A 24,135-nucleotide genomic window follows, 5' to 3' on the forward strand; every position below is an offset into this window, starting at 1 on the left:
ACATAAATTAAATTATGCCCTATACACGGATAAAACTGGACAATTTACGGAACAATGAACTAATTGACTATTATAATTACAGTACATATTTCCGAAAGCAATTATTTGAAAGGAATCTGCTTGGAACGTATACCTTGTCATCAAGTTGATATTAATGCTGGCGTTACATCTGGGGAGAGAGGAAAAGGCTTAACTTCAAACGGTAATTGTATCCAAAATTTTAAGTTTAAGTTCTGCATTTGATTTGAAATTCGTTTTTTAGGGTGCGCAGGTGTCTGTGCTGGTCGTACCGGCGCGGACAGTGTTTAGGACCCGGGATCAGATGCTTGCTGGCGTCGCACCTTGGTGCCTGCGCAAAGACACTGCGCAAACATTGAATTAAAATCGGCGCATTTGCCGGGCTGATAACTGAGAAACTGGGGGAGCCGCAGCAAAGCGCGGCAAGACCCGACAACAAAAAGGTGCAGGTACTGATCAGCGAGAGCAATCATCCCGAAGCGGAAAGAGCAATAACTCCCACCGGCCGCTTGCCTTTTTTTCTTGTATTTCTTATTTTTTTAAAAACTGTTAAAAATTGAATGTATGCGACAGACGTTTACTCTAATATTGCACAATAAGTCGGTGCCCTGCGCACATTTGCAGATCGCAACGTGAGCCGGCAGCTCGTCTCAGGCTTCCTCACCTCCGGGTATTTAGAGCTGTGCAACAGAAATAATCGTTTTTAAAACGGTGATGCATCGCAGGCATCCACAAGAAGAGAAGCCGACAACCGCGCTAAATTATTAATACCCGGTACCCTATTTGATAAAACAATACCTCCCGACCAACTACGTATTGCATTACTCTCTGGCATCGACCACCGACATGCAAACGCTTTTCCTTTCCTGCAGCGTCATAGCGGGTAAGTTATACGCTCTGTTAATTGTATCTGAAAACATGTTTCTAATTAGTCATAAAGTAATCCCCCCCTTCCCCATTCTCGGTGCTGGCGGTGTGACCGTTCTTTGTTCATTCATTCCTTTCGGTATTATACAGCTGCGGACTAAGGTGAACCTAATGCCCGCAGTTTCCGTTCGGGGGGTAAAATAAGAAAAAATATATATATCATCGTAGGAGAGAAATCGCCGCAATTGGAAAGTCCATGTGCGGTCCGCTTTGGACAATGCGATAGCGGGACGCAGGATGGGGCTCATTGCATGATTGACGATCGTAGCGCCTCTTTAAGCTTACATGAATCGTATTAAGCGTAGGAATGAACCCGTCCAAAAGCACTTTGCTGCTCTGTAGATTGACTAATATTAACGAATGAAATAAGCATTTATTTTCTAGCTCGTCTGACATACAATACCTATGCATGACAGGTTATACTAAAATGAAAGGGAACGGTGCAACAATGTTTGATGCCACGGTACCAGATATTAGTAAGTTTTGGAGTACTTTTGGTGTATGACCCTCTATTTGTTTACGCAATATACACATTTACGTTATGGGTTGTAAACGCAAAATCGTTGTATTATAAGATTTCAAAAACATATACAGAATTTGGCCAAAAATAATTCGACTTTAGTATAACTAATGTCCTATATGAATATAGTATGACTGAGAAGCTGTCGTCTATTCAGCTTCGTTGGTTTTTGTGCAAGTTATGGAATCAAGTGTTGGATACAGTGAAGTTGTGTTATTTTTTTGTCTACTTCAGGTCTTTCAATTAGGGAAGAAACTTGAATAAAGTTAAATTTATAGCATAATTGTCACATTGCTGGGCGTTTATGTTTTAAGTATGCTTGGCTCAGCATTTTTTGCTGAAGCCTCCTGCGGCTGTCCGGTCTCTTTATGCGGAGTTTTCGTGTGTTTCTCCCACAATTAAAAGCTACGTGACTCGTGAAATATTGACTCCAGATTTCCTGTTTGCCGTTAGTCACTTGGTATGAGCTGGTATCCTGTCTGTGGTGTCAGAAACATGACTGGACATACAGTTATCGATTAGCCATGGGTCACAAATCACTGCCGCAGGATAATCATGGGAGCGAAATGCCTTATGGGTGCTGAGACAGAAAGGTCAGATCAGGCGTTAGCTCTGATGGGACACAGGAAACGAAAACTGCAGCATAAGGGCGTAAAAGCAGGTGGGTTTGGAACATCCGTCACACTGGCTCCCTCGTCTCTGTTGGTGAGGTAATTAATGACGATGATGCGGGAGAACGGCTGGAGCGTCCGCTGGCCAAGAAAAAGGCCCCCATGCTCAATGGGCAGCATTTTACAGTGCAGCAGGAGGCTTACAGGCAGTGCCACCGAGAATGACAGGATAGACAGTCAGCATAAAACTTTTCAATATCTTGATACGGATCAGGTCCAGTGTGTGTTTTACCGGAGGCAATGCCCCATCCCAAAAATCGCTACAGTAAAAGCTTGCCAGAGATGGTCACAGGAGGCTGCAGGTTCAATGCAGATACTGCGTGCAAGGGGGTGGGATGCAGCCAAATTCTCCCATCCATCTTCCCTCACTGCTCACCCAGTACATAGCCAAACAGAGCCTATTCTAGGAAACCTTAACCACAAGGCGGGAGACCTGTTGCAGGGCCCGCACACAATTTGGTGATACTGATTAATTTCCGTATTTGTACATGTATTTGGACTGCAGACAAACCACAGTATATTGAGAAAATCTGGAAAATCCAATAAGGATGAGTAAATTCCAGACATACAATATTGGGGTTGAAAGTGAACCTTTGGCCCCCTGTCCTGACATTTTTATTTATCTCAGTATTTACTCTCCACTTCCAGTCAGAGTCTCTGTGCTTCAAAATATTCTTCTGAAATCCAGGCAGCTAATTTGCAAAAAAAAAAATCACAACGTTGACTCCACTGTGCCAATACTTATGGAGACCACTCTGTATGATTCATGTTTATGATTGGAAATGCAGCCAATGACGAGAATGAAGGATCAGCAGGGTGGAAAATTATAAAATCCATAAATTACACTGCAGCAAATGGAAACAGTTCTTCCGTGACTGTGGGGTCTTTTTTCGCAAATGACAGATTTAATTGGTTACCTTATGTTCTTGATGTGTTGCTGGTGATTTGATTAAGTTTGTGTCCTTTGTCTGTGCAGAATAATTACATTCCCTTCATATAAGCATAGGTAGGACTGTATGTGGTTTCAATTGCCGGTGACTGTATGGGATACACTCTACACCAAGAAGAGTGTTATCATCTTCAGTCTGAAGGAGCCTGGTTTATTTTCTGTAGCACTTCATTAAAAAAGGGAGATAAATCAGAAATATTATATACTGCAGTGTACAGTGTGGAAAGTAACATGATGAAAATATAGTGATTCTATCTGTATTCATGAAAAACATCCATAGCTGCTTATTCAGTACAGTGTCGTGGTGAGTCTGGAGTGCATCCAAAGGGGCATGAAGCGTGGAATAAAGTACAAACAAGAGAGAACATGCAGATTCTGCATAAACACAACCACATAGGGCAGGAGGTGGACACACAACCCTGGAGGACTGAGGATTGAGCCAGGACACCACTCTTACATGCTGCTCTTAATAATAGTAATACAGTTCATTTATACAGTGCTTTTCAAGAACCCAAACATTACTACAATAGGTGAGAGAACACAGATACATATATAGATGCTCCTCAACTTACAATGGGGTTATGTTCCGATGAACCCATCGTAAATAGAAAATATCGTAAGCCGAATATGATATGATAAATAAATAACTACGCGATATGTTGTTAAACACTGTATCAGATGTTTACGCTCACAATTGCTACAGAGACTGGAAGCGTGGCTGCATAGATGCTGCCATTGCCCGGGATCGGTAAAAAGTATCGTACGGGATATCACTAGCCCGGGAACAGATCAAAATTCAGAGTTTGGTCGGATGGCTACTGAGTGTGGATCGATATCGCTTATATTGTAAATCAAACCATCTTAAAGCAAGGAGCATCTGTAAAACATTATACTGAATACTTGACAAATACATACTATAACCTGTTATATTTCATCGTAATTAAACGATTACACCAATCAGCCATAACATTAGAACCACCTAAAACAGCTCTGACCAGTCTAGACGCAGTCTCCACAAGACCTCTGAAGGTGTCCTGTGGTATCTGGCACCAAGACGTTAGCAGCAGATCTTTTAAGTCCTGTAAGCTGCGAGGTGGAGCCCCTGTGGATCAGTCTTGTTTGTCCAGCACATTCCACAGATTTAGATTAGATTGGGATCTGGGGAGTTTTGAGGCCAAGTCAACACCTTGAACTCATTTTCATGCTCCTCACACCGTTCCTGAACAATTTTTGCAGTGTGTCTGGGTGCATTGTCCTGCTGAAAGAGGCCACTGCCATCGGGGAACACCTTTGCCATCGAGGGGTGTGGTAGGTCTGCAACAATGTTTAGGTAGATGTCAAAGTAACATCTACATGAATGCCAGGACCCACGGTTTTCTAGCAGGACATGGACCAGAGCATCATACTGCCTCCACCTTTTCTCATAGTATATCCTGGTGCCATCACTTCAACTTGTTGTTGCCCCATTTTGATGCCACTTTCGGCACTTGTTGTTGCCCCATATGCAGAAAGCTGTAGTGCAGGGGTGGGGAATCTGATCCATGGAGGGCCGGTGTGGGTGCAGGTTTTTGCGATGGCCTCTCAGTCAGCCAATAATAAAACAGTGGTTCTCAACTCCAGTCCTGGGGACCCACTGTTATTGGCTAATTGAGAGGTCATCCCACAAACCCGAACCGGCTCTCCATGGATCAGATTCCCCACCCTTGCTGTAGTGCATTGTATTCTGACACCTTTCTGTCATAGCCAGTATTAGCTTTTCAACAATTTCTGCTACAGTAGCTTTGCTCTAGGATTGGACAGGACAGGTTAGCCTTCAATCCCCACATGCATCAGAGAGGCTTGGGTGCCCATAACCCCTTTGCCAATTCATCAGTTGGCCTTCCTTGTTCCACCCCAGTGTTCCCAGTTTCAGTAACTCATGCTGACCAATGCTTCCGTGTAGCAGGGATGTATTTCCTGGAGATTGTGTGTGTTTGTGAAAGAAAAGGAAACTGAACATCACTGAATCTTAAATGACGAAAAGGTAAATTACCTGACAGTGACGTTTCTGTGCTTCAGCCAGTTTGTTTATTAGTACGTTGGTGAATTTTCATGAGTGTGTTTCGCTGTCTGTGCCTTGGCGTGTCGGTGCTTCGTTGTCTCAGCATTTCCGTGCATTTCGCTGAAAAGCAGCAGCCCATTCTGCTTTCCCAGTCAATAACGAAAAGGGAGAGAAGAAATCCAATCCCCAGCATGAATATACAATGAAATTTTAATGTTTGGAAATTGCACCAGAGAATGAATGACTGCAGAAATCTGCCTGTTTTAGTTTTTGGGTGATATATTGAATATATTCTTATTAATATGCAATTGAAATGATATTGAAATGGTTGCAGTGGAAATACATCAGAGGAATAGAGAAGCAATTGAGCCGAACCTTTGAATATGAGTTGGATCACTGAGAAATAGATGCTCAAAAGCAGAGGACAGTGATTTATGGATCTTGTCTTAGAAATACGCCGTATGGTTAAAAGTATGTGGCCTCCTCTATTAATTAGAGAAATTGCCTAATTAAGCCATGCCCATTGCTGACAAAAGTGTATAATTAAGCACACAGTCACATGATCTCCTGCAGGAAAACATTAGTAGCGGAATGAGTGGTGAGGGGTTAGTGACTTTCCACTTGGCGTCGTCATATGACTCCATCTCTCCAACAAGTCAATTCACCGCATATCTGTCTTGCTAGAGGTATCCTGGTCAACCGCAAGTGAAGAGATGATGGAAGTCAGAGCATCTGGAAGCAAGTTCAGTTGTGAAGTGGTAGGCCACACAAACTCACAGAACAGGACCTGATTACCCAACGTCAATACCCACCCTGAATGGCAGCAAATATTCCAGCGTCTAATGGAAAGCTTTGCAGAAGAGTATTGGGTTTTCCAGCAAAAACGGGTTGACCGATTTGATATTAATACCCTTGGCTTCAGAATGAGATGCTGGACAAGCTGGTGTCCACATACTTTTGGCCATATAGTGAATATGATTTTAATGTTGGTGTTAAAACCAAGAATTGTGGTGATCACATATCTTCCTGCTCTTGCATCTCTGCTGAACAGGCATGGCATGTAATATCTACTGCAGTCTTGGAATCCGACCGTTCTGACCTCATCCTTCCAATCAAAGTTCCCTTTTCCATATCCAAAAAGACTTTCAAAATGTGTAATCTTGAACCCACATAAAATTGTTTAATATTTTCTTCAAAATGACTGCTAATCAAGTGATTGCAAGTTTTTTCATCACTCAGATCAGCTTTGGAGTTATTATTAAGAATGACACAGACCCTGACTACTGACTCATGGTTGCTCATGCCTCCTCCTGTTAAGCACTGTTGAGGGCTGGGAAGGCGGCTTGTAAACTAACAAGCTATTGTTGTCCCCTGCAGTGACATTACTGTGGTAACCCACCAGCTGTGTAGATTGTGGACTGTAAGCGAGATGCACGCAGGATGGATCAGGGCAAAAGGTCTACAGGCAGATAAGAGTCTTATCCAGACTCCCATAGCTGTGCTGCATTGCAGTGTTATCTACTGCAACTCCATCTAATCACGGTGCCCTAGGAGCCAGACGTGTCCCATCCTCTGTTTTGGTACCAGCCTGGTTTCCCTGCCACTTTACAATGTCTGGAATAATATGGAGGGTGGAGCTGGTGAGGAGCACAAATTATTGAAGGATTCGAGGGTTTTAGTTGTCACATGCATGGTATACAGTCCGGCTAAGACCTGCAGTGAAATAACCTGGTGGTGAACCGCAAAAAATAAAATAGAAAAAGCAATAAGACATAAAAGTAATAAATATGTAATAAATAAGGAATAGTAAAGTTATACTGAAAAGAAAGAAAAAGAAGAAAAAAAAGTGCAACAAAGCTCCAAAAATGTGCTTGTGCATGAGTAAGGAGTGAATGTTAAATTACTACAATTGTCAATTACATGTTAAGTAATCTAATGACTTACTGGGATTGGTGAGTATAGCCGGACGCCATCTGTGGTATGATACGCCATTTTCACCCCGCTGGCCGGTGAGTCCCAACTATCTAGACAATGGGGGGGGGGAGGGGGGGGTGTCAGGTGACCCGAACAGAGGTGATGCTCCCTCTGATTTCCCTCCTAATGGGGTTGATACCTGATCTGCTGTGAAGAGCAAAAGACCAGCCACGGGGTAAATCAATCGAAATTAAATAATAAAAATCCCACAATGCCAGGCTTTTTTTTTTTTTATTATTTTTTTACAAGTATAGGAATCAATCAAGTAGATGCTGTGATATATGGGCAAGGTTTCCATTGGTATTTATATGTCTCTCACAGACTTGTTTTGTTTCTTTTTTAATATGCAGCGCCTCTGTAATCACCGCAATGGGGACCAGGGCCTCTGTCAGGTAGAATTAATTGGCTCTAAATTGAGACATCCCATATTCCATTGACACTACAGGGAGGGGGAAGGGGGGAATTACTGACAGATTGCTGTGTTGCTGCCGGAGATACATATAAAAGAAGGATTTTCTGCTTCTCACAAAAAGTGGGGATGACAGCAGACCCCTCAGGGTCCCCTCAGGAGTGCTGCGTGGTATTTATTTTGCTCCATATTTTTATTCCCCACCCTAACCCCACCCCATTTGGGTGAAAATGAAAAGCCCTCATGTTACTGACGGTGCCTTCCACTGCTACCTTCAGCATTCCTGTGATTGGATCATAGCTGCTACGGTCTGCTTTGGTTTGATTCATTTTTATATATCGACCTTCACAACACAGGTGCAACATAAGCACTTAACAACGATCAGACAACAAGAAGAGGGACGCCAATCGATGTTGTGGTGGAAATTGTTGTGTAATAGTGAAAATCAGCTAGAACAGGAACTGAAAATTCTTTTGGTAGTTACAGGAGAGAAGACCTCAGGGGGTCAAAGACTACCTGGTTGTTATCCAAGATCCATCCATAACTATCTTTAACTACTTGTCTTGCACAGCCAGCAAACCTTACAGGTAACTTTAAATTCAGGATGAAGTTTACACTCATGGGAGTTGTACTTACACAATAATGTTCTGAGGGCAGAACAAAAAGATGATTGGTTCAGAGAGATAGGTCTAAGCAACCTACCTCGGGCCCAACCAATCAGATGTCTTCCTTCTGCCTCTTCTAGTAGCTTGGACCCGCCTCCTCTACCACTTGATTGATTATCTCTCTGAACCAATCGTTTTTTGTTATGCCCCCACAACATTTTTGTGTAAGTAAAACTCTCACAAGCAAAGTTTGTATGTATTGGTAGAAGCCAGGAGTGAATATATGTTCTGTCCAGCCCTCTTTCTAGACCAGCGTTTCCCAACCCATTCTTTGAGGATCCTCAGAGTGTCCACATTTTTGGGAGGAAGCAAAAATGTGTATTGTCTTGCAGGGACCCATGAGGAAGTAAAAACATGGACCGTCTGGGGGTTCCCAAGGACCGAGTTGGGAAACACTGTATAAGACTACCAGTGGTTCCAGTTGACTATAGTTCCATTGAACACATACAGCATTCTTCACCAGAAGATCAGTTTTTAGTACAGATCTTAAATGTATGTCATTAAAATTTTAAGGTACCCAATTTTGCCCTACTTTGCCAATCATCCTGTTCTGCTTCCTTCAGCTTTCCATTTGAATATCTTCACCTTGAATAAATGATAAGAGCATGTAAAATAAACTGCGAAAAAAAGATCAGTAAACAAAGAGAGGTATTTCTGGAGATGGCCACCCTGTTGCAATCATAAGAGTTTAAGCTATGGTAGAAGTTCTCGGTTCACTCAGAAATCCCATAATCCTTTTCCACAAAGAGATCCACTAAGTCTTTAGAAAAGAGTTTTGTGTGAAGCCAGAATCGACTACAGTCTTATATTGTGATGGTTCTGATTTGACTCTGTATCCTGGATTACAAGAAAGAAGAGCAGTTTTGCCTTTTCTCTTTTCTTTGGAAAAAAATACCTTTCTGAGCTAACACAATGAACAGGAGAAAGCTGGCTATTACATCTCTTAATGTGTTTTCCTGACATCGTTCACCTTTGTGGCATACATCATTTAATTTGCCCTGTTCTTGTTATGCTGAAGTGGGGGAATGAATTTCAGGTTGTACTTTTAATGCATATTACCTTAAAAGTATAATGCTTCCTCCACTTCTATGTTCTGATACGAAAAAGGATTCTGGAAGTCAACCATTTGATTTGCCATACGTGTATAGATGACACCCTGACCAGAAAAAAGACGATAAATGGATGAGTCATTATCTGAGTAATATTTTACATTCAACACTGTTTCTTTCACTCCAAAATATAGACTTTCTGATATAAGAACATGACATCAGTACTGCTGAAGAGGCCTTACGGAGGGAGTTGAACACTACAGCCTACAAATGGGATTTATCTCCACGTTATAGTGCAAAAGTTACCAAGCAGCCAACCTGATGTGGTCAGACCAGACACCAAATAATATCTTCCACAATTTAAGTTTGGAGGGAAGACACGTCCATTACAAGCGAAATACACTGCCCTGTTATTTTCAGTTTTCTGACTAGGGCCTTTTCGTCAAACATTTATGAGAAAGACGTGTGCCTTGTCCAATTAAATATAACCCCTGAGTTTGATTCTTTCTGAGAAACTCTTAATACCCTTTAATGCTTTGTGCACAAGACTGGATCATTGGAGGAACAATTATGAAAACCTTAAAAAAATAAATACCATTTCTTTCTTGTTCTGCTCTCAGAAGAAAAAACCTTCAATCCCTGCTTACTTACATTTGATGTATAATTTTTATAATTAATATAACAGGAAGCAGCTATTTCACTGTTGTGTATCAAGAATTGTCATCTACTCTGCATGCAACATTTTACCTTTAATCTTACTTGCTAGCAGTTTGCGTCTTTTCTGGAAGTCATTATCCCTAGTTAATGTAATTGGTAACTATGGATGTGTGATATTATCAAGGGGAACCAAGTGCAACATATTTTGTCCTCGTGCTGTGATGTTATTAGATGTATCTCCTGGTCCAGCCGTCCTACAGTGTATCACATGAGTTTGCCATATAGCTGCTCAGCATGCGGGGCCTCGTTAGCTCGATGTTCGTCAGGTGCTGATGTGCCCCTCTGAGCGAAGCGTGGCTTAGCGCAGATACCTGGGATTATAACAAATAACCGATTTCAAGCAGGTGGAACACACAAAAGTGCAGTCTAATAAAAGACTGTGGTCTCCAGGTTTTTTTAAGATGGAAAAAATTTCAATAAAAGAAATGAGACCAGCAGTGGCTTGGCTGACTATTAATATTATAATAATTTGTAGGCATTTGAGACTTTTACTGTGTTTTTTAGTTAGCTGTTGTGCTATATGGTATAGGGCGAATACATTTTTCTATTTTATGATTCTAAAAGTGATGTTCTCAACATACCAGCTCTTTGAAATACTGGGCATATTTTTGCACATTCTACAAATATAGCTTGTGTCCTGTGTCCTTCCAAGTTTTCTCTGGACTGATCTCCATGCTGTCTTTATATCTGAGGTGAGTGAGGTGGGTTATTAAAAAAAAAAAACACTAATATGGAACAATTCTGGGGCATTGTGGGTGGTTGGGGGGTGGAGGTCAGCTGCAGCTTTTGGAAATCAGCCCACTGCTGTGAGGTGGAGGTTGTGGGGGGAGGAAGGGGGGGGGGGGGGTCAGAAAGATTGCAGCCAGCAGTGGGTATTTAAGGAAGAGATGAGGCTTTGGAATCTGCAGTAGGCAAGATTACAAGAATACTGTCGGTCACCTCCAGTTAATGCTCCCCGGCAACCAATAAGAAGTAGGCAAGAACATTTCACTGCCTTATTTCCAAGCCAACTGTTAACAGTAAACATAGAGGCCGGTTCGTTTCGAACAGGGCGAGGGGTGGAGCATTTTTGCTGATGGTTTGTCCATAAAGCAGCCCTTTCCCCAGGTCCCACGGCAGTACAGTGGTGGGCGGAGCCAGCATCAGGCTAGCAAACTGACCCATACTGCATTGCTGCTCGCCTGTGACAGCATTTTCCATGCAGTGTCGTATTTCGCTCCCCTTATCCTCTAACAGGAAGGGTGTTTTGGACATCACCTAGACTGATTGTTAAGTAGAATCGATGGGGTACAGACATGGAAACAGAAGTAAGTACATCCTGGCATCCGTATAGCGTTCCTTTTGCCAGTAGGGACAAACGGACCCTATTCCTCACAGTCAATCATTAAAAAGTTCTGTTTGGTATGTAAAATATGTGCCAGTGTTTCAATTTCATAGCAGTGTGAAGGCTCGCCAAAAAGCCTGCTCTTTGCGAAAAAGATCTGAGATCCAGTGACCTGTGTCCTGCCATTGCCTTCTGGCACAGCCTTGCCGCAGCAGAGATCAGCTCGGGTTTGATTAACATCGGTGCTAATGCCCAGAGCATGCCGCAGCAGTGATCAGTTTGGGGTTTGATTAACATCTGCGCAACTGCACGTTTCATGTAATCAACGTATTTTATGTTACTTCTGTCAGATAAACAGTGGTATGATGTTAAAGCTGCTTTTTTAATACAAATGATACTTGAATATTTTGATCTGTCACTTTGGAGGTAAGACCTAACAGGGTGGGACACATTTTAACATCCATAAAAGTGAATAAACATACCCTGTGCCTTTATCAATCCAAATGATTTCAGCCTTTGAAGATCTCAATGTGTTGGGTGGGTCCCGTTACCCCGAAGGCTGAATAAAGCTTAGAAAGGCTGTGGGAGAAGAACGAAATGTTCCAGCTAGTAATAATATGGGCTGTGATGAAAAATAATGGTCACGGTTGCAGGAGAAAATTCGCTTACTGCCTGTCTTTATCCAAGCAGAGCACAATTTGCAGCATGCGCTGAGAACCTGCCTCGCTTGCGGATGTCTGTCCGTTCTATCCTTTACCGAAAGTCCATGCCCCCTTGGGGTAACTAGCTGGAACCCTGTCCTGAAGGCTTCATCATTTTGCTCAGTGTGCTGCCCATTTCCCACATCCCCCTGCACAGAGGCAGTGAAGAGTTATTCCAGGAGCTCGGTTTAAATCACGTAAATGCATTTGTGTATTTGTGTATTTCTAACCAGGGATGCTTTAATGCACAGGCTTACCCAGACTGAGGTCCAGGGGCCTCCACTAAAAAGGGGCCCCAAATAACCTTATTTAACATTTTTTTCTAATTATTTGTAATGAAATGTATAATAAAGCCTAGAGTCACTACCTGTCCCATATTGACAAATAGTTTATCTGATTCATATTATCAGGTCTGCACTGATCCCTCGCCAATAATTAAAAAAATGTTATAGTTGGAGAGCACGCCCCCCCAATTTTGGCACTTGGCCAAATTTATTTTCGACCTCCCCATTCAACAGCTTTTTATCATCGCCACCCCCCCCCCCTCCGGTTAAGGGGCCATGTTAATGCACCTTATAAAATATCGTTTGTGAAATTATCTGATGCATTTAAGGTATCTAAGTTCAATTCATAGGCTGATTGTTCTTTAAGTTTCTGCTAAATTTGCATCGATGCAGCCTGCTGGAGGAATGGGGGGGTATGTGTTTCTGAGGGCGGGCTCATCTGCCCGTTCCATATGCTCCGCCATGGCCGTCTGGCCCAGAGCGGGTAATCCTCCCCGGGGACAGATTGCCTCCTCTGGGGGCTCCAGCCCGTTGACCCGAGTCCGCATTTACACCCAAGCCGATTGGAGCTGCGTCATCCCCTTAGCCTGAGGGCAGCGCCTTTCGGAGCAGCAGCACCTCGAGCTGAAGGATACAGCCTCATCCACTCACCCTGTGCCTCTTTGTAATTTACCTATTGAGCAGAAGCTTGTTTCCAAAGTGAAGCACAATCGAAAAAACAGGATCAACCAGTCCCTGAATTGGTGACTTTCTGCTCATAGGCACAGCATCAGAACCTGCTGAGCCTTATACATGTAATTTATCATTTATGTTTACAGTCTAGGCTTTAAAAAACGATTTCTACTGACCATACTATTCCTGTATTCCCCAAATGTCGGTTTTTATCATTGGAGTTTTCGAAAATGCAGTCCTTTTATTCATGTTATCATTGTCTTCTTGGCATGATAGTAGAGAATTAACGTGGGGGAAAAAGAATGACAGATTTCCATTCTTCTGTACTTGATTCAATACATATTTTATACATATTCTGGTCTAAGCTGTATAAAAAATGCTGTTGTGCCAGATAATGTGCAATAATTTTTTGCTTTTTCACCAGCTGCCCAGAAATTCAGGAAGCTAATTTCCTGAAATGTGAATCGGCCATTTGCAGAATATTAATGAAGTTGATGGAGTGAAAAAGGCTCCATTCTTATAATCATAATATATGTTCACCTACATATATATTTACACTAGTCAAGTGTGAATTTTTCACAGCTGCTCATGGCTATGCTGTGCTTTTTTTCAATCTGAAACTGTAAGAATGATCATTATCAGCTGTTTTTTTTTTTTTAGAAAAAAAAAAAAACAAGTCCCTGAATTATTTAGGAGTGGGAAACACCATTTGACATTTTAGATATCTCACTTTATGGGTTTCATTGGATGTCTTGTGCCTTGACTGCAGGAATTTTGTTTAGCCCGAATCTGCTGTTTTTCTTTCACTGCTCCCAGGATCAATAGTGCTGCTGGTGTCATGTGACGCCGTGAGTCAGGACCCACCTTCGTCCCCCACCTTGACCGGACCACCTAGGCCTGCCCGGACCTCGGAGCGCATCGCTCGGCCGGAGGTCATGCCCTCGAGTCCAGAGACCCCCCAGTCCGTGGGGCTCACTGGCGGATCCCAGGAGTCAGGCTTCTCCAGCGAAGAGAACGAGGATGCCAAGGGGTTACCACCCGTGTACTGGGATGAGGGAGGAGAGGTCAATGGCACCAGTATGGACACCGGGACCTTGGAAGGTACGTGACATCCAATTAGTCATTGCCTTGTCCATCCATCAGTTTTCCATAACCGTGTAATGAATGCAGGGATTCCGTCCCAGGAAGCAGGAGACATTATGGACAAGATGCCGTTCTGTTGTAAGCCACGCAACCCGTTTGTGCCAGGGGATAGCTGGACATGTTGCCTGCTATTCGATATATAGAGTAACGGTGAGGTTATTCACAAGCATACTACACTACCAAGTACTGTCTTGTTTTTTATGTGGATTTAATACTAAAATTGAAAACACACGACAGAACAAGGCAGCACCAAACAGTATAGCAACGAAACAACACCAGTGAATCTGATAAATGATGACTTACAGATGGCTTACAAAGTCTTCCACGATGGTATACTGTAGGGTGACCTTAACGCACAGAATATCACATTCAGATCTGTAAAAATGGGCTCCAGCTGAAGTCACCGTCCCAACACCAAGACCTTAATTTCATTGGCCAAATTATCTAGAACCAGTTGCCAAATTTTTACAAAATTTTACTGTACCACTGTAACGCCATTGGGTGTTTGTCTTTAATCCGCTGGAACAGAACACCTCGCCTGGCCAAAGGGCCCATCTTCCTGTCACAAGAATGTTTTGACGGCCCAGACTCTCTGACACCCTCAAGAAAGTGAGCCCAGAAGGCTGATTGTTTGCATTATTTTCTCTGGTCATTCAGACTCTTAGAGACTGTCACCAAGTCGGCACTGGCACACACGGCAGTGGTCTGTTCCGGGAGCCATAGCGATGGCTTTCTTCCATGTCGGACTGGCGGTAATAGAGAGAGGGGTCACCACGGACAGGCTGTCCACCCTCGTTGGCCTGCTCTCTTCCTCTTTCGCCATGATCTCTACCTAGAATGCTGGCTGCTCTGTGTGGATCAAATGAAACAGAATCTGGCCCTCATGTTCAGAAGCCATCCGTGGGTCTGAGGAATGACGGAAGCCTGTAGGAAGGGCAGCAGCACAGAACCAGAGCGTGGCTAACAAGCGCTGTAGATCTGCCGCTTTCGGCTCGCGAATTTAAGCAGCTGAGTGATTTAACCTTCTTCTGTGTCCGACGTTTTTTCCCCCATTATTACTGTCACCTCTGTTTTAGCAGTCTGTTCCCTCAGTAGCATGATGGAATCTATCCTCGGGATCTAATGACATGTTTCCATGTGCCGCTCCAGAATGGAAAGCTGTTCCGGTGCATCTCGGCCTTTCCAGCCCTCGACACTCCAGCCAACTGAAATCTGGCTTATTCCGTCCTGTTCGGTCTGTCCTGGAATTATACCTAATAGACCACTGGACGTGTTTTTATCAAAGGAGTATTTTACATTGAGGGCTCGGAGCCAAAGCTGATTTAGATGTGTGATGTGTACATCATACAGTGAAACTCCTACTTGTTCGCCTTCTTCAGACCACTCCGCTACGTATTTAATACATATTTAACCCTGGGGAACCCAGAGCACCATATCATTACAGGAAAAATATGTCCATTGGCTAAAATGATCATACAGACCCAGTGAACTCAAAAACAGGTGTTTTGTAAAAATAATATCCGAGATAACAATGACGGTGTGATAGCAATGTGTTATCGAAGCTCCTTCGACTGCAAGGAGAGATCTGACAGCGGAACTTCGGTGACAGCGTGAAAAACCGAACCTGAGAGCTGCCGGGGGGGGGGGAGCCCAATCAGAGCTCGGCCTGTCGTACAGGTGCAATCGCTCTCTAGCCGTCCAAGTCCTGTGGCTGAACTGCGATTGATCGGGCCTGTTTAAGACAGCTGGCTTCCTTGTCTTCCCCTTCCTCAACAGTGTTTAGCACCACTCAACCCGCGCATTTTAAACAGTAAAACACTGAACCTGCCCCCGGTGATGCCACGTAGCAGATACCTGTAGGGCCGCAGGTGGAATCGGGAGGATAGCAGACACCTCCACATATGTGGGGGTGTGCAGGTTGGCTGGGACCCTGTGTGATGATGAGCTTGAGGCTCACCATCATGCGTAGCCTGTTTCAGTTGAGGCGTGCCGGACTTCACCTGTTCTGACCTTCTGGGGACGTCGTGCACTGCGGAATGTGTATGAGAAATGAGGTCCTTAGCTGTTCCTGACTGGCAGAAAGATTACAATTAAAAATTACAATCTGTTTAATCTCCGAAGCAGAGAATGTGATGCAATTAGCTGGGGAGAACAATTAACATACTCTGCTATGTGCTGCTTAAGCCTGTTCACGTAAAAGCTTGATTGCATTTTTTTTCCTGCACTTGTTTTGCAGATATTGTTTAAAACTTATGTTCTAACCAGATCCTTGATCTGTTTGGCATCTCTACCTGAATACAGTCTTGGAAGAAGTTGGAAGGACATAATTCCACATAATTGGATAATATTTTAACATGCAATAACATTTTTAAAGCAGAAAGCTAAGTAGCATCCATTTGATAAGGTTGATGAGATGCACTAGATTCTACCTTGCTGTAGATGTCAGTAAATATGGTAGTTACTTAGAAACTTGTTGCCTTCCCCGTGCATTATTAAGTTAAGTAGATTGCGATTGCTGAGGTTCAGGAACCCTGTAGGTATGTTGTACTTTGTGATGTCATCAGGCCACAACATCTGCCGTGCGCTGATAAGGACAGTTACTGAAAGCAGGGCAAAATCAATTTCTCTCACATCTGAAGCCACCACCATTGCTGGCGGGGTGTGACAAGCGTGCCACATTTCCAGATAATGTTATTTTGCACTTTTTTATAGCGTGTTCCAAGCCAGGCACGTGTTTTCCTGTGCTATATATCACCGGTTTCTCGCTAATTGTTTTAGGAAAAGTCACAATTAATGAAGTAGAAAGTGTCTGCCGTATAATGACAATGTCAGAATGAGACCGTCCCCCTTCATTATTAATAAAAACCATGCAAGAAGCACAATCGATAACTTCTCTCCTTATATCCTTACTTTTATAAATATGGAGATTTTATGTAAAGCAACCCACAGGTCTGTCACTATAAAGACACAGTGAGTAAAAAGGAGCAACAATTCGGAGTAACATTGTTACATATATTCACATATATAGTGTAATCAGATTTGCATCGTGTGTGCTTTATGAGGTATCTGTAAATATAATGAAATATTTCTGTGAGTTGCTGCTAATCCCTTCATGGTTTTTTTTGCCGGAGTCCACAAGCTTGGACTCTTCAGCTAATAGCCAGTGGCAGCAGACCAGGAAACACGTAAATATTTTGGGAGGCTAAAAACAGTGTGTGCAGCCCCCCCGGCTGCGTGTGCTGTCAGCATTCTGCCTCTTTAGTCCTTGGGCTGAAAGCTCCATTGATTGGAGTAACAAACAGTCCTCAGTGCTTCCTCCAGCAGCCTCGTAGGTGTCTGGCAGACATCCCGAGTGCCGCTTTAAAGCCCCGAGAGAGGGGGCACACCTGCCCGAGCCGGACAGCGGGATCCAAGGCAGCTCACATAGGCGAGCCGGCGGTTAGCGATGGGCGTTTTTTTTTTAATGATGCCTGATTTGTTTTGTTCAGGATTCAGTCCGGCCTCCTTCCAGCCCTCACCCTCCCAAGCTGAGGCACCGACCGAGCAGAACTCCTCGTCCTCCTTGCTGCCCTTGGTGGAGTCGCTGGACTCGGATCTGTGGGAGATTCAGGGGGAGTCCAGCGGTAGCCCAGCGGGCCCCGCTTACGGCACGCCCGCCGTGGGGGCGGGGTCTCCCGCTCAGACCACCACAGATCCCGATGTCGGCCTCATGCGCCACTGGGGCCGAGCTTCAGGCCGGACCACGCCTCTTCCCAGTACAACGTCACAGGAAGAGGAGGGGCTTAGCCAGACGGGCGCCGATGACTCCACTGCATGGGCTAACTCTGTGCGGCCTGGTCACCCGTTGACCAATAAGAATAGGGCACGGGGCACAGCTCCAGCTGGCAGCAAGGAGGGTGCGGCTGACCACATGCACCAGTCCCACCTGACCGCCGTCCCCCCATCCTCGGCCTTCCACTCCCCTTCCGTTGCATTTTCCGGCATCGCGTGGGACGAGGTGGCCCCCACCTTCCAGGAGGATCAGGAACCAGAGCTTAGGCATGGGGGAACCGAGCTCCTCTCCGAATCGAAACTGCACAACACACACCTCTCCCCGGAGTCCCTGCAGGTATACTTCCGTTACGTCATGCCTTATCCTATGGTATAACAGAAGGATCCTTCAGGTTTAAGCAAAGAGTCTTTAACTCGCACATCCAACACGGCAGCAGCATACGGCAATTAACACTGCATATAAGCAAAAAAGATAACACTGCATGGTACAAGGAAAATGAGACAAGACCTAAACATCAATGATGTCTTTCTGGCCACCGTGGTACAAATTTTACAGTTCTTGTAGAATCTGGGCCACAATATGAATGCAAAGAATCCATAGATAGAGTCGTGATTGCCCTGCCAGTGAGAGGACTGCAAGATTTATTCGAGGTTTGGGCTTTATAAGAGTTGAAGTGAAATTTTATTATATTTACAAGAAAATATATTATGTAAATCTAGAGCTTAGCTGGCTGACTTAGATGAACATAAATAGCAATGGAAAGCAACTAAATAAAGGTATGTGATCCATCATTTCTTGGTTATCTGAGCGTCCAGGCCATGGACGCAGGTTTGATTTACCTCTCTTCCATGTTCTGCACTCTCACGCCTGTTTTCTCTGCAGGTGATCTGTGTCGACTGGAGTGATCTCACCGGGAAGGGCTACGTCATTTTGAATATGTCAGATAACTATGATTGTGTAAGTCTTACGGAGTTTCTCATTTACAGTTGTTCAGTTTTTTATTTTTTTCCTTTAAAAGAAACATGATTTACACACACACAGATACTAACTGTTAAAGTTAATAATAAAGTTGGAGGCCTCAGGAAATCGTCATGGGTCAGTGTATTACCACAGGTCTTACGAGTCCTAAATTTGAGTCCTAGTACTTTGTACAAAATTTTTATGTATACTTTTATATTGTTATAATTATGTACATTTTCATTATATTTTTTATATGTTAATTATGTTTTATAGTCGTTAAAATCCATTAAATAATGTATCATTTTAAAACATGGAAGGAATTTTATACACATCTCTATACATATCTTAGTTAAGTTAGGATTATCTATAAAAATATTTATACTGTGTAGTACCATGGGGTAGTGTACGTAGTATGCTGTTCCTTCCAGTATTATTTTCGATAGTGATTTTTACATTATCTAGATTAAATAAATGCCCGCCATGGTCACAGAAACAGGCATTGCTGGAGTTGGTGGCCCCCTCAGGCCTCGTCTTCAGTGCGGGATGGGATGCCTTTTTCTGCTCTTATCCCATTATGCCCCCGCTGGAGCTCGACGTGACTCCGGATGTCGCCCGTCACTTTAAATGATGAAGTTCACCTTGATCTGCACGCCCCTCCTCTTCCTCTAATCGCTGGTGCAGACTGACAGTCTTAAGGCCAGGGGAAGGAGCCTCTAAGACCGCCTTTAATCACAGCGAGCCAAGCCGGGCCTCTGCAGCAGCTGTGCCCCCCCCCATCGCCCCACCTTTTCTATTGCTGCCCATGAGCTCTACTCCACATTCTCACGTCGCCATGGAAACAGTGGATGCTATTTATTCTAATCAACCTGCCCTTTTCGGTTGTCTTAATAATAGCTACAGATTAATCTTAAGGTATTCCGCGGTGATGGTGGACCATTCATTATAAAAGAGGCGTGCATTGCATTAATCACCCAAGCTCACAATTGAGGTAATTATTAGCATCAATTAGAAAAGATGGTTTGAATAATCCAGCACTCATTTTGGCCTTTCCTTCTTTAGACTAAGGCTGGCCATTTCTTATTTCCTCTCCTCTTGCTCGCTTCTTGTTCCGTACCTCAGTTTCTTTTGTTAGCGGCTGCCTGTATTTTTTCTCCCCACCAGCTGACACTACGAGGCCTATGGGCGTGGTGGAGCCACCATATCTCATTTCTATTTTGGGGGACGGAGATCAGGGCTATTTGGTTGCAGCTGGACCTCCAGAATGGGAGTCTGGAAACAAACAGCAGGGATGTGCACGCGTCCGGGGGGATGTGCACGCGTCCGGGGGATGTGCACGCGTCCGGGGGGATGTGCACGCGTCCGGGGGGATGTGCACGCATCCGGGGGGATGTGGGATATTTTCTGCCGAGCTGCCGACGGTCATCGTTGCAGCCGGACGGAGTGGAGTGATGATGGATCAGTTTAACCAAGGCCATCATTCATTTTTCAGCTGTGCTGGGGGGGGGGGGGAGTTTGCGCTGATGTGAGCCTTTTTGCTTTATATGGGAAGAATTGTGCAGCCACTGGGAAATCCGGAGTAAATGATAAGGATCTGGTTTCTGGTCTGCCCCAGAGATCATTTGTTATGACTAATTAATAAAGACATATTGGTTGCATCGAATGTGCCAACGTAAACACGGTGAGCAATTATTATACTGTATAATTTACTCACATCCCTTGTTTTTAAATTCATGTTTATGAAATATTATCTCAGTTTATCACATGAGCAAGAGAGTCTGTATGCCCAAATACAAATTAAAATGAATGGCTAAGTTACAAAACAGTGATATTTCTATGTTCTCTTCAGAAGGGTAATGATTTTGTTTGTGGTCTTTAAGTTGCCCCCGCGCTGCTGTGACCGTCTGGTCATTGTCCCGTCCGTCAGGACGATTTCCGAGCAGAGAACGGCAAGCAGCTGCTGGACCTGTTGGAGGCGGCCTTCTCCCGGAAGATGAACAGCCCCCGGGGGTCCTGGCTGGTCTCGCTCAGCAAACCCACCCGGCAGGACCGCCAGCTGCTGATGACCCTGGCCAGCGAGCAGGGTGAGGTCCATGGAGCGCCCGCAGGACGAGTGACTGCTTTTCATGCGATATCTCAGCAGTTAATTCCCCTAAGCTAAGCCTGTCTCCTCAAAAGCGTTGACTTGCTTAGCTGACTCTTCTATTCATAGCAACCAACGTTTTTTTTCCCCCACACATTTATACAGCCGTATCTTTTTCTCAAGCACTGCAGGTTACGGACTGTTCTCAGGGGTACAGAATCAGAAACTTCTGGAAGCCTTTAACACAGTGTAACTTCAGGTGATAATCAGACTGCTGATTTATTGGAATGCTGAGTCACCCCTAGACCCCTAGAGAAGTATGAAGAGTGTGCTCACTAGCCTCTAAAACACATTACTCTTGGAAAAAATAAACTAACAAAGGTTATAAAATAAGCACCGCACTTTGTACTTTTAAATGGCTGAAAGCTTTAAATTTACTGTTGTCTTTTTTTATCCAGTCGAACAATGTTATGTTCTTGTTATGTGCTCCCTGAAGTTGTGTAATTGATCTGCAGATGGAAATCTATAGATTTACGCGCTACAGGAGTTATTTTGTGCTCAAAAGTAAAACAGAAGCCTCAAATGATCTTTGTTTCACTTCATTAGGCGTGATTGCCACCAAAGATGTCCTGTCAATGCTGGGGGAAATACGGAGGGGCTTATTGGAGGTGAGGTTAGATAAATGACCGTGTCACTCAGTATTACATGGGAATATCAAGAGAGACCAGCTGGCAGTGATATCACTGTCCATCCAGCTTTACCTTATATGTTGATGCATACTGTCCTGTCCTTCCATGCCACTGGCACGGCCTGCCAGTCAGATTCCCAGTACGAGAAAAAGGATTAAATATTCCACTCATTTTCTATTCAATAAAAACACACGAAAACAAGCCTAATTTGCTTGCTTCTGAGCTATATATTAATCTATCCTGTTGTATTTTGTTTTTCACCTCAGATCGGCATTCAGAACTTCACCAGTGTCTCCAGCTGCCAAGCCCGGCCCAGCCAGACCCGTAGTGACTACGGCAAGCTCTTTGTGGTTCTGGTGATCATTGGGTCCATCTGTGTGGTCATTATCGCCTCGGGCCTCATCTATATCTGCTGGCAACGCCGTTTGCCCAAAATGAAGAACATGGTACATTTAGGCAACATAGTCTTGCATAATTTTCTGTTTTGCACATATTCAGAAATAAATAGGCATTAGGAGTAAATTTTTTGTTTGTTTATGCAAAATGCAGTCATTTTGTCCTTAATATTCCAGTATCCAGTATTTATATTCCAGTGTGCTTTATAAGAACCAGTAATATATGTTTCTGAGAGGTGATCTCATTGAGTTAACATACATACATGCATCACATACAACACCCATTGATTTATTCTTATTAATTAATTACGTTATTACCTATGCATTATTTTGTTTGTGTACTGTGTACTATTTGCATTACATCTACTTGATGGATTCTGTCTTTGTACGTGTCTTTCTTTTGCATAATTTGTATTTGTTTATTTTATGTACTTGCAGCTGTATGCAAAACAATTTCCCGCTCTCATGAATGAAGAATATCTTGTCTTTATCTTATCTTAAATTATCCAAATCGTATTTTCCGGCTTTGTTAACATTTTTTTTTTCTTCTCCTGTTAAGTCTCGCGGCGAGGAGCTCCATTTCGTGGAGAATGGCTGCCATGACAACCCCACGCTAGACGTAACGAGCGACGGCCAATCAGAAATGCAGGAAAAGAAGCACAGCGCGAACGGGGTCATGGCGGGATGTGGCGGCAGCGGCGGAGGCGGAGGCGGCGGATGGCAGGTCCTGGTTAACAAGCCGGCCAAAGAGGTGCCGGAAAATATGGAGGAAGACACACACCTTTAATGGGGGGGGGCTCGCTTCGGATGCGAATGGGTGGAGAGGGGACAAATTCGTAGAGCAGAAAAATTGACTCCAGCAACGGCACGAAGCTGAACCAAGTCTGACACTTAAGCCAGCGCAAACTCTGCTTAGGGGATGCTTTTTGGGGGGGGATAAGCATATTTTTGCATATCGTTAATGATACGGCGCAGTTGAGTAATGAAAGGGTAATTTTAGCAAATGCTTCGCTTTTTTGCGTGGTTCTAAACCCTCCTGTAAAAAAAAACAAACAAAACAAATGGATATGTAACCGATTTCCACAGTGGTGAAGTATTATACAGTATATCAGTGTTGCCACAAACACGTGTAATCATTTTGCTGATATGAATCCAAATAGCTGAAAGGAAATAAGAAATTGCACTTAAACGTTGTTGAATGTCGACGCTAATCTTGTATTCCGTGCCTCTTAATTGTGATACCCCGTCTTCCGGGAGGGCTGGCAAAATTAGGGACTTTCTGCACTAAATGCACAACCTCAGCTAATGAATACTATTAAATGGATCGTTCATGTGCACTGCAAAAAATGGCTGTCGGTGTAACTTGTTCGATTTATAAAGGTTGTTTACTAACTGAACTTTCAAAAGTGAACTAATAAACCATCGCGTCTTAAGACGATCTCTCGATAGTGTTAAAACAGCCTGCTGATGAGATCGTTTCGGCGCTGATTAATTTTATGTTTTACCTGAAATACATGTGGGTCACAAGTGAACTTTCATACAGTGTATGACCCCCTTTGAACTATCTGTAGTGTGCAAACGGTTACTTATAGATGTAAATATGCTTTTGTGTTAAAAGGCAGATCTACCCAGACAATTGTGGGAACAGAACAGTGGTTTATTTCTTTAAAATGTCTGCGCAGTTATTTAAAAAATGTATGCCCTTGGCTTACGCCGGTAGCAAAAATCCAGTGACAACCCTTTTCTTTACTGAGGCAGAAATGATAATGTGGAGAAAATTTACGGAAGATCTCTGGAACAGGCACCTGATGATGGTCGGAATTTGTAAATCTGAGTTTCTGTTTGAACTGTCATTCTATAATATGGTTTGTTGTTGCACCGCGAATTTTATTTGAAAATAGGCGCTCTGCGTATATGCCATAGTCTATGCGTAGCCTTGATTTCTTGCGTCATTGTATCTCTTTATAGGTCGATGTATGGACTGCTGTTGTGGTATGTATGCTACGTAGGAAAAAGGGGGAAACTTGCATTTCTAGTACGAGAAACAATAGTTCGACTACTGTTTATATTTATGTATGTTTGTATATCGATTTGACTTTTTTGTTACATTTGGGTTTGCACTACAAACATTTTGCCATGTGAGAACTATAGAAAATAAACGTTTGAATAAAATCA

The 24,135-nt window shown here is 43.5% G+C and overlaps 1 protein-coding gene across 4 annotated transcripts; it reads left to right on the forward strand.

The window, feature by feature from the left end:
• Positions 1–365: 365 nt before the first annotated feature.
• Positions 366–24,135, forward strand: podxl2 (podocalyxin-like 2). 4 transcript variants are annotated; one of them, XM_072715494.1, is made up of 8 exons: positions 366–901; positions 13,738–14,022; positions 17,553–18,172; positions 18,719–18,793; positions 20,721–20,877; positions 21,483–21,544; positions 21,832–22,011; positions 22,520–24,135. In XM_072715494.1, the coding sequence occupies exons 1-8, from the start codon at positions 865–867 to the stop codon at positions 22,745–22,747; spliced, it is 1,644 nt and encodes a 547-aa protein (XP_072571595.1). In that variant the 5' UTR covers positions 366–864; the 3' UTR covers positions 22,748–24,135. The 4 variants fall into 4 exon arrangements, with proteins under 4 accessions (XP_072571595.1, XP_072571596.1, XP_072571593.1 ...); XM_072715495.1 differs by having other exon boundaries at positions 391–467; XM_072715492.1 differs by lacking the exon at positions 366–901 and adding an exon at positions 2,056–2,126.

Source organism: Paramormyrops kingsleyae, chromosome 8 (assembly GCF_048594095.1).
Source record: "Paramormyrops kingsleyae isolate MSU_618 chromosome 8, PKINGS_0.4, whole genome shotgun sequence".
Lineage (NCBI taxonomy): Eukaryota > Metazoa > Chordata > Actinopteri > Osteoglossiformes > Mormyridae > Paramormyrops > Paramormyrops kingsleyae.

What these genes read in the sequence shown, in the direction of transcription:
- podxl2 (XM_072715492.1), top strand. Translation starts at nt 2,081, where the DNA reads ATGGGACACAGGAAACGAAAACTGCAGCATAAGGGCGTAAAAGCAG. An exon ending in TACGGAGGGGCTTATTGGAG is followed by an intron (nt 21,545 to 21,831) that starts GTGAGGTTAGAT and finishes TTTTCACCTCAG; the next exon opens with ATCGGCATTCAGAACTTCAC. An exon ending in TGCCCAAAATGAAGAACATG is followed by an intron (nt 22,012 to 22,519) that starts GTACATTTAGGC and finishes TCTCCTGTTAAG; the next exon opens with TCTCGCGGCGAGGAGCTCCA.